At 50.3% G+C, this 13044-nt stretch overlaps 6 protein-coding genes across 6 annotated transcripts, besides 1 other annotated feature; 3 read left to right on the top strand and 3 right to left on the bottom strand.

Moving 5' to 3' along the window:
• Window positions 1-13044: part of a sequence feature (contig 1.61 483..865047(-1)) that runs on past both edges of the window.
• ANIA_03654 (uncharacterized protein) lies at window positions 18-1616 on the bottom strand (the record flags this gene model as incomplete). The annotated part of the gene is made up of 1 exon (XM_656166.1): window positions 18-1616. One exon carries the CDS (start codon window positions 1614-1616, stop codon window positions 18-20), a length of 1599 nt encoding a protein of 532 aa, XP_661258.1.
• Window positions 2026-2929, top strand: ANIA_03655 (uncharacterized protein). Its single transcript, XM_656167.2, has 2 exons — window positions 2026-2494; window positions 2555-2929. Exons 1-2 carry the CDS (start codon window positions 2232-2234, stop codon window positions 2631-2633), a joined length of 342 nt encoding a protein of 113 aa, XP_661259.1. The 5' UTR covers window positions 2026-2231; the 3' UTR covers window positions 2634-2929.
• Window positions 2979-4051, bottom strand: ANIA_03656 (carbon-nitrogen hydrolase family protein; the record flags this gene model as incomplete). The annotated part of the gene is made up of 5 exons (XM_050611474.1): window positions 2979-3335; window positions 3403-3481; window positions 3535-3818; window positions 3879-3971; window positions 4040-4051. The coding sequence occupies 5 exons, from the start codon at window positions 4049-4051 to the stop codon at window positions 2979-2981; spliced, it is 825 nt and encodes a 274-aa protein (XP_050467501.1).
• ANIA_03657 (exosome catalytic subunit DIS3) lies at window positions 4297-7500 on the top strand (the record flags this gene model as incomplete). The annotated part of the gene is made up of 3 exons (XM_656169.1): window positions 4297-4447; window positions 4550-7435; window positions 7490-7500. The coding sequence occupies 3 exons, from the start codon at window positions 4297-4299 to the stop codon at window positions 7498-7500; spliced, it is 3048 nt and encodes a 1015-aa protein (XP_661261.1).
• Window positions 7666-9230, bottom strand: ANIA_03658 (uncharacterized protein; the record flags this gene model as incomplete). The annotated part of the gene is made up of 2 exons (XM_656170.1): window positions 7666-8955; window positions 9063-9230. 2 exons carry the CDS (start codon window positions 9228-9230, stop codon window positions 7666-7668), a joined length of 1458 nt encoding a protein of 485 aa, XP_661262.1.
• On the top strand, window positions 10304-12816 carry ANIA_03659 (LIM domain protein; the record flags this gene model as incomplete). The annotated part of the gene is made up of 3 exons (XM_656171.2): window positions 10304-10400; window positions 10536-12442; window positions 12490-12816. The coding sequence occupies 3 exons, from the start codon at window positions 10304-10306 to the stop codon at window positions 12814-12816; spliced, it is 2331 nt and encodes a 776-aa protein (XP_661263.2).

Raw genomic sequence — 13044 nt, 5'->3', positions numbered from 1 at the left:
GCCTATAGATATACCCACTAAGAATGACGAACATCATCTGGACTATCTTCACCTTGTAGAATGGGCTGGTCCAAGCAATCAATGTCAAAGTCATCATCGTCAAATTCATCACTGGAAGTTATAAGCTGTTCATTTATTTCGTATCGCAACTCAGTCCCAAGTGTCGGCGGCTTCTCTGGCCGGTGGTCTGACGTTGGAAGATGTTGCTGAACGGCGCTGGTGAGCTTGGTGTGTGGTGTCTGATCACAGCCAGCAAGAAGTTCTTCCAGATTGTCTGAAAGCCCCTCGAAATAGTCGTCGAATTCGTCATTGTCAGGGTTATCGGTGTCATTATTAGAAGCAGGTTTCAAGTCTTTATGTGACTGTGCATGCGAATCGTTATTCTTATTGTCGAATGATTGTTCGTCCTTTCCCATCGACGGCAGAGAATGATCGAAGTTTGTGTTATGTGGCTCTAATTTGCTGCCTACTTGATTATGATCCACGAAAGGATCTGAGACATTCGCTAATCCAAGAAACTCATCAAGGTCGTCATCGCCGAATTCGGATGACGAATCTTGCGGGGGTTTCTGGTTTGCAGAGGGAAGAGCACAATTCACCTCGTTATCCAAGATTGCTTCCCTGACTGGACCTTTGGCAAGTCTAGTTTCCAACGGGGATGCTGATCGACTCCGTCGCGTCTCAGTGTGTGCTATAGCAGGTGCGGTCTTGGAGGTGTCTGAGTATTTTGGGATAGCCTTTTTGAGACTTCTCTCCATTTCTTGAACGAGAGAGCTGAAGTTGGACGTTTTTAGATCTTTCGGAACCATAATGTTGCTTCTAGTTCGTGAGAATATAGCACGGCCTTTGCGGGGGCTCTCCCCTTCCACCCTCCTCCTCTTCGCCTTAGTGCTAGGCCATTCAGCATTGCAGCTAATGGATCGCCTTAATCCCGAAGAATCCTGGCCTGCCCTGGCCGACGTGGGTGTGCGCGGGGAGGATGACAGAAGACCCGCAAAGCGTGGTTGCTGGAGGTCTGTTACATTCACGGCAGTCTTGGCGACATAGTTATTCCATAGATCGGTTGCTAAGTCATTTTGGGGGGTCTTAAGCAAGGCCTGAATGGACTGCAGGTCAAAAGATCCTTTCCGCGCCCCTTTCGAACCGGCTAGGGGAGAGCTACTCGGAGACGAGCTGTGGCGGCGCTTCTTGCTTTGGGTTGCGGGCGTCTGGGTGCTCGGGTTTGAACTGGGCGGAGCATGCTGCCAGATAACATAATCTTCTGGCGTAAACTCTTGCGCCATAGGGGCCCGGCTGAAAGCGTCTTCTGCGTTGCCAATGAGGTCTGCCAGAGGCAGCCTATTGCCGGGAGTCTGTGGGCAATCTTTGACAGCCTTGGGCTCTGGCCCTTCCTGCAGATTCTGCCGGTTATCTGACTCTGATTTGTCTTGCTCCACCACGCCATTCAGCCATGACGTTTGATTTTCTTTATTTGTATGTCCTTTATGCGGGGTTGTCTTCTTTGGCGACATCGCAGTGCCATTTTGGTTATTGTTTTTGTATCGGAAGGCGTCTAGTTTCGAGCGCGAATCTGCGGAAGCGGGAATAGGGCGCGGGCCCTTATAAATGGAGTTCATCTTGACAATGTATCCCGGCAAGCAAAGAGCAGCAGGGCATCTCGAGTCTGGCTTCGAAAACAGTTAGTAAAGGCGTAGTTAACCAAAAAGCTGGAGAGTAAGGATACGTTACCGATCAATGTCTGATCGAAAAAAAAGAAGCCGTTAAGTGGAACAGCTCCTTCACATTGGTGATTAGTTCAAAAAGGTAGATTATTCCGTACTCTGTACAATCCAGGGCAGAAGCACCTCATTTAGGAGCGTGTGTCCAAACGCGTCCAACGCGTTCGTCCTACGAAGTAATGTGCCTGAGACATGAGGCAGAAAGGCGGCATAGCGATCTTCCTGTTTAGGCTTAGCTGCTTGGCTCCATCGGCCTTTTGCGGCTTCTGAATATCGTACACCGGCTCATCTCGTCACCCCTCTACGAGTCATTCCCTGCGATCCCAGTGAACAAGTTTCCCCTGGGGTTCACCAATTGGGTCATCTCTCCTCTCCTTATCTTGAATATAACGAACTCCAAGCTCGATCCATTCTCCGCGAGCCCACCGCGCTCCGTCCGACGGAAGTTCAACACCGCCACCGCCCGTACCGATCCGTTAATCCAAGTACAGAGCAAGCTTCACATATCCTAAAATGACTCTTCGTCCTTTGTCACACTGCCTTCGCGCCCGCTGCATTCGCCGCAGCGCTCAGAACATCCAGGGCTTCTCCACGCGAACCAACCTCCGCGGCGGCGCCGACCACGGCGATCACTACGACCCCCCGACTGGGTACCTCTTCGGCGTTAAGCCCGGCCAGAAGTACGTGAAGGAGGGTTGGGAGAACATTTGGTACTACGGATTCATTGGCAGCCTGCTCGTTGCTGGTGTTGCATACGTCTTCAAGCCTGACACCTCGTATGTCCCGCCGAGAATGCTGCGCCCACCAAGGGATAAATAAACTGACCTGATGTACAGGATACAAACATGGGCCTTGGAGGAAGCCCGACGGAGACTGGAAGCTGAAGGTATCCTTGAGGATCCCCAGCGCAAGTAAACAATGACGTCGCCCGATTCCCGTTGTACTGTGTACATAAAGTGATTCAACAGGACAATGGTCACATCTGTCTCGGTAAAGATGTTTCCTCTTTAGATGGTGTTGGCTCTCTTGTATCATTCAATTCGCTTTTCTTTACTTGTTCTCCACGCGCATCTGACATATTGTACCATGAACTATTCATTCCCACGCTTTGCTTTAGAGCTACCAGAAGGGAAAGAAACTCTACCAATAGACGTCTTCAGGCTATTGAAAAGTTGCCTCAATTGAAATGACTGGAGTTGTAAGGCGTGATTGATCTATGAGCAACGAGCCGCCCAACCTCTGCGATAGGAAAGTAGCCGCCTATATCTCAGGGTATATATCTGTCCTTCTAAGCAGCGGCATCTCTGTTCTGACCTTTCCCAGAAGCTCCAGATCAATATTCGCAACGACGATCTGTGGCTCTTCATACTCGTCGCCAAGCTTAGCCATGATCTCTCCCCAGGGGTTCACAATCATCGAGTGGCCATAGCTCTGTCTTTTCTCATTATGAGGACCTGCTTGCGCAGCGGCTATTACATAGGACTGTGTTTCGATAGCCCTGGCCCGGAGAAGCGTTTCCCAATGTGCTCTGCCTGTGGGGACCGTAAATGCTGATGGATAGGTAATGATCTGAGCATTCTGGCGTCTTAATGCTAAGCTGATCTCAGGGAAGCGTAGCTGTAAAATTGTGCCATAAGCATTTCCTCTTTTTGCTAGAAGAGATAACAAGCCAACGGGATCCTACATCAAAGCAGATTGATAATCCAATACGCCCAAGAACTGTGTCGAATGGCGGAAGTATTTCGTTTCCTTTTTCAACGCTCCTTCGTACAGCCATTAGCTCGAAACTCACAGGTTGCATCAGCGGGGAACTCACGAGCTTTCCTTCAATACAGGCCCTCCTTTAATATCTACATCAAACAGGTGTACCTTCTGATACCGCTGCGTGATATAGCCCTTGTCGTCAATCCAGATGAGCGTATTCTTCACCCTTCCGTTTGCTGCAGGCTCATGAATTCCGACGTTTATATGCAGATTGTTATCTCGAGCCTCACTTTGGAGACCAAGAACAAATTCACTTTCTTGTACGGGACGAGCAAGCGATATCGTCTCTGCTGGGGACGACCCTATGTAGTCCGCTGCCTCGGGTAGGAATAGAGCCTGTTTAAGCATAACCCATCAGATAAAGAAGGTTAAACTCTAAGACTACCTAGAGAGTACCTTCGCGCCAGCTTCAACGGCCTTTCGCACAAGGGTTCGACATTGCGCGAGGTTGGAGGAAATGTTTGCTGTTGAACATAGTTGCCCCACGGCCTGTTATTTGTTAATGACTGTCCGAGTGGAATTCTGGCCATAGGCAAGGCCACAGTATCTGGACTCACTGCGATAGCCATTTTGAGCCAAGGATGAGCAACCTACCAGGTTTTACAAGATACAACACAATATAAAATCACGTCTTCATGGTTGGGGTGACTAACGGCGAAGGGAGCTATTGCGGGACACTTGCCGGATTCGGACAGGCCATCAAGACTGCGGAATTAGCAGATAATCGCCGCCCACACCACATCGAAATAACTACAACAACCAGCTTTGCTCCAGACAATCTGATCCGCAAAGTCGGGTCTTGAATCGGGGCACAATGAAGAGTCTCAGGCGGGATTATTCAACTGATCCTTCCACTGCGAACGTCACTAGCAAAGTCTTCGTCCGGTCGACAAAAAGTGGAAAAGTGCAGAAGATTGTTCGCGAGCTCTACTTAAGACAGGATATCCCTTGCTCTTCGAGGTTATGTACGATATGTCCGTCGGTTGCACCGACGGATGCAAATGGAAATAGTGAGAACGGACTTCAAATTTTTCGTGAAAGTCTTTTTGCTAACCAAAACGTTGTAGTCGTGCCATTCGTTCTCTCGGAGCAACCCGCAGGCACAACGGCCTTCCCCCGCGGACACTACATTGTTCCTGACACGAATGCGCTTTTGAATGGAATGGATTTGTTTGAGCATACAGGGGCTTTCTATGACGTGATTATCCTTCAAACCGTCCTGGAAGAGTTAAAGAACCAGTCTCTTCCGCTCTACAACCGTTTGCTTGCGCTAATCAAAACCGACGAAAAACGCTTCTACCTTTTCTTCAACGAGTTTCGTCTCGAGACGCATGTTAGGAGAGAGCAGGATGAGTCGATAAATGACCGGAATGACCGAGCTGTGAGGACCGTCGCAAAATGGTACATGGATCATTTGCGCGCAGTTACCAAAAGCAAGAAGGAGAAGTCCATTCCGGCTATTGTGGTTATAACTGATGATAAAGAGAACTTGCGCAAGGCCAAAGAGGAAAGTGTGACGGCCTTGTCGTTAGAGAACTACGTTAGTGGATTGGAAGATGCGGACAGGTTGCTCGACATGATCAATGAGTCTCGGGAAGCGAGGGAGGCGAAAGAAGCCCGCGGAGAACTCTACTATCCAGAGTACTATTCTATGTCGAAGATCATGACAGGATTACGGGCCGGAAATCTTCACCAAGGCGTTTTCAATGTCTCGCCATATAATTATCTAGAGGGACAAGTCAAAGTCGCGGCATTTGATAAACCACTTATCATTATGGGCCGTCATAACAGTAACCGAGCCATATCTGGAGATGTCGTCGTGGTTGAAATCTTACCCAAAGATCAGTGGAAGTCGCCTTCAACAAAGATCGTCGACGAAGAAGCCGTGACAAAGAATGATAATCCTGAGGGCGAGGACAACGAAACTGTCATCACTGAGAAGGAGCGGAGAGCTTTACAAGAAGAGGTTAGGCAAGCGCATGGAAAGAACCACGAGGGGCGGCCGCAACCGACGGCGAAGGTTGTGGGCGTCGTGAAACGGAATTGGCGCCAATACGTCGGAACCGTTGATCCAACATCCACCGGCTCTCAAACCACTGGCCGACGACAGCAGAATGTTTTCGTCCTCCCGATGGAAAAGAAGGTCCCCAAGATCCGGGTTCGAACACGACAGGCTACGGAACTGTTAGGTCAAAGGATCCTGGTCACCATCGATGCTTGGAACCGCGACTCTCGATACCCTACCGGACACTTCATCCGGTCACTGGGCGAATTAGAGACGAAGTCCGCTGAGACGGAGGCTTTGTTACTAGAATGGGACGTACAATACAAGCCCTTCCCGAAGGCTGTGTTGGAGTGTCTTCCCCCTGAAGGACACGATTGGCGTGTCCCGGCAAGCAAAGATGATATTGGCTGGCGAGGGCGAAGGGATCTACGGGATCTTCTTATCTGTAGTATTGATCCTCCAGGTTGTCAGGATATCGACGATGCTCTTCACGCGCGGAAGTTGCCGAACGGCAACTTCGAAGTCGGTGTTCACATCGCAGATGTCTCTCATTTCGTGAAGCCCAATAATGCTATGGACCTTGAGGCTAGCGTTCGTGGAACAACAGTTTACCTAGTGGACAAGCGTATTGATATGCTTCCCCACCTTCTGGGCACAGATCTCTGTTCCCTTAAGCCATATGTGGAGCGTTATGCCTTCTCAGTACTGTGGGAAATGACGCCAGACGCAGAGGTTGTGTCTGCCGACTTCACGAAATCTGTGATTCGATCGCGTGAAGCCTTCAGTTATGAACAAGCCCAGCTACGTATCGATGACCCATCGAAGACAGATGAGCTGACAGAAAGCATGCGTACCCTACTTCATCTCTCTAAAATCCTGCGCCAGAAGCGCATGGATGCCGGTGCACTGAACTTAGCATCACCAGAGGTCCGCATCGAAGCAGACAACGACGAGGTCGGCGACCCCTTGGCGGACGTTAAGACAAAAGCGATGCTTGCAACAAACAGTCTCGTTGAAGAATTTATGCTCCACGCCAACATCACCGTCGCGGCTAAAATCTACAGCACCTTCCCGCAAACCGCCATGCTCCGACGACATGCGACACCCCCGCCCCAAAACTTCGAAGAACTGATCAACCAACTCACCAAGAAGCGCGACATGCGCCTTGACGTCTCCAGCTCTCGCGCCCTCGCCGACTCGCTCGACCGCTGCACAGACGCTGAAAACCCGTTCTTCAACACCCTCGTCCGCATTCTTGCCACCCGCTGCATGACTTCCGCAGAGTATTTCTGCGCCGGCGCGCACGCGGAGTCTGAATTCCGTCACTATGGCCTCGCCTCACCCATTTACACACACTTCACGTCCCCGATCCGCCGGTACGCCGATCTCCTTGTGCACCGTCAACTCGCAGCGGCAATCAATTACGAGGGCGAAGACGGCCGCGCCACGATCGAGGGCTCCATTACGCGTAACCGCCTCGAGGATATCTGCCGCAACATCAACTACCGTCACCGCAACGCACAGCACGCCGGCCGCGCCAGCATCGAGTACTATGTTGGTCAAGCTCTCAAAGCACGTAGCGAGAAGCTCGCCACAAACGGCGTAGACATCGGCATCGAAGAGGACGGATACGTCATGCGCGTCTTTGAAAACGGTGTTGTGGTCTTTGTGCCTCGATTTGGTATTGAGGGCGTAGTCAGACTTGAGGATTTCGTTCTGCCTAGTGATGAGGCGCTGCGGTCTGTTGAGGATAGGAGGGAGCTTGTTACCAGGCGCGAGAGTGAGTTTGATCCAGAGGAATATACCCTTAAGGTCTCGAATAAGGGGCACCAAGAACGGTCGGTGGCCGTGGAGCTTTTCCAGAGGGTTAAAGTTAACATTAGCTCTGTGAAGGAGGAGACTGGACGGGGTGTTGGGAAGAGGAGGGTGAGGATATTGATTCTGAATAGTAAGAATTAGGGTATTTAGTTACAAGCAGGGCTTTGCCACTATTGTGTTGTAGATGAGTTGTGACATGCTACACCTATACGCGGCGTTCATGGAATGGCTGGGGAAAAGTTACGGCTTCAAAGTACAATATATAAAAGTATATGCCTCTATTCACCGTCTAAGACTTTGGCTCAAGACAAATTTCTTATTATCTGTTGAATATGAGTATATTCTGGGAATTATAATATGCTAAACCTTCTTGGCTGATACCATCCCGCGCATGAGAGCATGCGGATACCAAACAGCTGTCTTTGTAGACTGTTGTGACCGGCTCGCACCAGTTCCGCCGCTTTGCTGCTGCAGAACAACACTTTCGTCTTTTTTATCTGTCTCTACGGCAACCGCTGACTTTTCTTGCTTGACGCGAAGGTTTTCTCCCACTTTCCAGCCTCGAACTGTCCAGAGGCATACCGCGGCCGCAATATACATCAGGCCGGTGAAAAGTTGCACATGTAGATAAATGCGGCTGGGAGAGTCGTTATCACGTAATAACAGTGCGATGGGCTCTGCCACGGTTGTCGGTGCCACCAGGACAATCCAGGTGATGCTAAGACCACCGGGTAGGTCTTTCAAATCGATAATCTCAGCCAACACTGGGGCCACAGTGGCCCAGTAAGTGCCAGCAACAGTGCCAACAAGCACAGCAAAAAAGGACACAAGGCCCATACTGCGGGCAAATGTCCAAATCAGCAGACAGAAGACTCCGCAGAGGAAGGAAAGGAAAGTTGCGATGTTGATCCGGCCAAGTTTATCACTGAACATACCAACAAAGGGTCGTCCCAGTCCTTGGCCGAGGTTGAGCAGGGCGCTAATAATACTCGCCTGGTGGGCGGAGAGACCAACTGAGACGGCGAAATTTGACATGCTAAATAGGATCGCGACATAGCCAAGCATGGAAAATATACCCCAACCAAGAAAGAGAAGAAACTCTGGGCGTTTGAAAAGTGGAAAGTGGAATGCTTTGAAGCGGCTTCCAACAGCTGTATTGCGATCTCTCAGCAAGTTCGCACACACTAGGTTCACAACGCAGGAAACAATCCCTAATATTCGAAATGCCCAACTAAGCCCTAGCCGAGGGATGATTGCTCCCACGGCAAGAGAGTAGGTTAGTCCTCCTAGGCCAGATCCAGCAGCATTGATGCCCATAGCAAGACTTCGTCGACGATGGAACCATTGGGGCGTGATTCCCACGCTGCCAACGAATAGAAATCCCATACCGATACCGAAACAGACGCCTTGACTGAGAAATATCTGCCAACGCTGAGAAACGAATGAAGATGCTATCAGACTGAGTGTTTCGAAAAAGACACCAATATTCAGGACCGCACGCGTCCCCAAGACATGGATGAGGTAGGTGGCCAGAGGCGCAACGAGGAGAGCGCAGGATATACTCAAGCCACCAGTGAAGGCATACATAAGTGCCGAGGTGTTGGGGAATACATCGTGAGAGAGATAGTAAGCAAGGAACACGCCGTAGCTCTACAGCACATATTAGCATCTTCAAATGCAATGTCTGGACTGGCAACACCGACACTGTTTATTCCCCATGTATGGGCGTTGATCCAGAAGACGCTGGCCACACAAACCCAGCCATATCCGCCATCTGGAGGTAGGTCACCAGACTTTGCAGCTACGGTAGACGTGCGTTCATCGTCAATGTTCTCGGGGTATTTTTCCTCAGAGGACTCTTGTATATCTTGACCACTGCCATCGTTGTGAGAACGAATTATATCAAGCGAGCGATGATCTGCCATAGACGTGGCTGACAGTCAAAGACAGAGAATGAGAGAGAGGATGTAGGTAGCTGCACCCTGGACGTCGGACTCTTTGTACGCGCAAAGAACTAAGACTGCACAAGGGTATAAGGGACTCTATAACAGCAAGAGAGAGGCTGAACTGCGCATAGGCATATATACCTACAGCAACTCCATGAGACGTGGAGGGGAAAGAGCAGAGAATATCCGAGGTGAAGAAGAGCGAGAAAATATGGGCTTCGAGAAAAAAGGTAGAAGCTAGCCCCAAGACTAACTAACCCCAAGGGTATAAGGCCGGCAACAAGTCCGACACACATGCTGCCCTGCTAGTTATCATTGGTGCCCATTATGGAGGTGGATTTGGGGTTTGGGGTAGGCCCGTGGCATCCATGGATCAAACACCGGCAACGGTGCCGATCAAGTGATGTGCAGAGTCCGCATGAGGGGAAAAACCTGTTAACTAGAGACGTCATGTCTAGATATTGTCTTAGATAATTTATGAAAGGGTTGAACATCTGTGCAGGATTATTTGCAGTGGTATATCAAGTTGATGCTGGGGCTCTAGGGGAGGGGACATACTAAAATAGGAAGGTGCAATTGGGAAAGCACTAAGCCTTTTTTGGGAGAAGAACACAGCTGACTTAGCAACGTGGCGCCCCTCAATGTGTTTGCACTGTTTGGGCATTCCATGTGGTCATAGCTCCCTTGTCTCCCGAGGCACCACCCGACGCCCCTCGACCCCAGCCCCGGTGCTTGTTTACAGTCGTCATGATAACAGCCCTCGACTTCGATATCCATCGCTTCCACTCTTTTCCAATTCCATATCCTGAAAACTGAGACAGTCTCACCGACTGACACCGACCCACGTTCTTTTGCGCCCCATTTCAACTCTCGCTTTCCATTTTTTTCTCTCCCAGCCACCTCCTTGACGCTCATTGGCCCTACTTGCGTACCTCATCGTCAACGTTATCCATCGACACGACACGACCGGTCACGCCCCGCTGATACGTTTCTCGTTTCGCGCCTTGATTTCTAGTTAACATGATATTTAAAGATATCGATTGCCCATCAAGATGATCCACCGGTCCCCTCTTCAGCATCATAAGGGCAAAGATTCCCAGAGGAAGGTTACTCCGCCCGGCCCCTCATATATGTCCGACGATCAGATCGGTGAGTCTGCATTGCTGGCGGAACCTTGGCAATTTTCCTGCTTTCAGTCCTTAAGACGTTGTGATGTCTGGAGCTTCATAACTTTTCAATTCGCTCTTTTCTTGTTGCATCTCTAGCTAATTGATTGCTCCGTAGCGAGCTATCTAAAAGACCTGCGGACAAATCGACCAACTCGTCCTGGTGGCTCCCGACCCTTACCTACCAGAACAGAATCAACTTCCAAACCTCGAGACAATCTTCCCCCACGAGCTACATCTGCCATGTCAATGTACGGACATCCAAAAACGCCTCCAGCAGCTTCATCAACCGAGGTTGAACGCCCTCGCGCCGCCAGTGCTCTTTCGAACCATCGACCGGTCTCGTTTCGTAGTTCTTTCAGCAGCTCAGCCGGTCGGCCACTGGTCCAAGAGCCCAGAGTTGTCCCGGTTCGACAAAACGTTTCACCCACTCGGGCTTTCTCTCGTACTTCTATGAATACTCAATTACCAAGCTATCAGGAGAGTCCTGAAAGAAGGAAAGAGCGAGAGGAAGCGAGATCATTACGTGCAGCGTTGCAAGGGATGGGGATCGATGACGAAATCCGTATCCATGAGGATGCACAGAAGGAGGCCACAGAGTTAGTCTGGATGCACCAAAATCCTGGCCTCCAGTTCAAGAACCCCTATGCCCCTTATCGTAACCCGGACATCAAGAAGCCGCAGAACTCAGAAAAACAGAGCCAACCTTACGAGCCGCCGAGTCCATTTCGAAGATCGTGGCGTGAAAGCCATCGACTCTCATTTAGAGGTCAATCTGCCAGGAATAATTCAGAAACCGACTCTAATGGCCCGGGCGAGGAGAGTTCTCCCAGGAAAAGTGGGATCCCGAGAAAGAATCTCAAGGTTAATTTTGCACTGGACAAGGATCAAGGGCAAACTGATGCTGGTTATGGAGTGGAGCCCGCGGAGGTAAAGAAGGACTCGCCTAGAGGCATTTTCAGGAACCCGAAAGATCAGATTTACGAGGAACCGCAGAATTATGAGCACAATGACAAGAACCGGTCTGTTTTCTCCAAGTCTGACTCGTCAGCACTTCGAAACAAGCCGCGCAATTCAGTTCAAGGATCTCGACCGTTACCAAGCCGATTCGGTAGTATTCCGTTTGTTGATAAGCTCTCTCGCTTTGAGCTCCATAAACACCCGCCTACTCAGTCGCACAATCCAGAGTATAAGGTCAATGCGCCATCTCCGCCTATTGCCACAAAGCAGGCAAACACCGACTCGGTTGCAACCAAAGACGGGCTTGAGATTCGCAGCGAAGATATTAGGGCTGCTACGAGCAAAAAAAGGTCTGAGCGCAGCTCGAGGCTCCCAATGCCAACTGGAGTGAGTGATCGCACCGGTCGACCTATTGTCAGCTTCGATCCGTCCTGGCAGCCCACCGAAGCACAGAGCCCTCCGAAGAGGGAGATACCAGAAATCCAAGTCTCTGAGTCTGCTCAATCGCCACCATCTATCGAGGTTTCCGAACCTTCTTCTGTTCCCGTTATTAATCTACCTGACGAGAAGCCTCCTACTATAGCGGAAATGAGCCCTTCAAAGCATAACAGACCGGACCAAAAACCGCCATCGGAACCAGAAAAGCGACAGAGGCCCCTGTCTGGACACAAGAAGTCCACGTCGAATGATCGTTGGATGTCTACTTACTCCCGTGCCGGTGTACCGACTGCTTCATGTGAAGCTTGCTCACTTCCGATTGCTGGGAAGGTCGTCACCGCTGCCGGGACACGTTTTCATCCAGAGTGCTTCACTTGTTACCACTGTCATACTGCCCTTGAATGTGTGGCATTTTACCAGGAGCCGGAGGCAAAGCGGAATGAACGACTCGCAGATCCTTCCGCAGATGAAGACGCCCATTCTTTGAGGTTCTATTGTCACCTTGACTTTCACGAATTGTTCAGTCCGAGATGCAAAAGCTGCAAGACACCAATCGAAGGAGAAGTGGTCGTTGCCTGTGGGGCAGAATGGCATGTCGGTCACTTCTTCTGCGCCGAGTGTGGTGATGTACGTACCGTGACTCCCGAATGAGGACTTCTGCTAATCTCTAACAGCCTTTCAACTCGCAAACTCCTTTTGTGGAGAAAGACGGCTATGCCTGGTGCCTGAACTGCCACTCTCGCAGAACTGCACCTCAGTGTGCAGGATGTAAGAAGCCTGTCCTTGACGATATCGTGATCACTGCTGTAGGCGGAAAATGGCACGAAAACTGTTTCGTCTGCCATGAATGCGGCAACGGGTTCGGCCCAGATGGCCGGTACTTCGTCAAGGAAGGTGAGCCCAGACGGACGGCCAAAGGCCGAATCATTGGAGGGCCGGTTCAGCTGGCTGTGTGTGAGCGATGCGAAGGCATTCGTCTGAAGTCGTCTCCTAGGGCCTGATTGTGGCTTTGGTAGTAGGTGATCTCTATATTATGACTAACGCTAGGTTAAGCTGCTGTTCGTGCCATTATTGGGTATTCGCAACGCCGAACAGATTTATCATTGCTTGTTATGTCTTTTCTGTCTTATTTACATTATGCATGGCAAGCGACTATTTTATAACGATCTAATGAAATTGGCTGGGCTTTTTTTTTTGGGCTTTCAAATTATGCTGATATCGGTAGCGAA

This window comes from Aspergillus nidulans, chromosome II, assembly GCF_000011425.1.
Source record: "Aspergillus nidulans FGSC A4 chromosome II".
NCBI classification, from domain to species: Eukaryota; Fungi; Ascomycota; class Eurotiomycetes; order Eurotiales; family Aspergillaceae; genus Aspergillus; species Aspergillus nidulans.
This window is presented reverse-complemented; position numbering and strand designations above follow the sequence as displayed.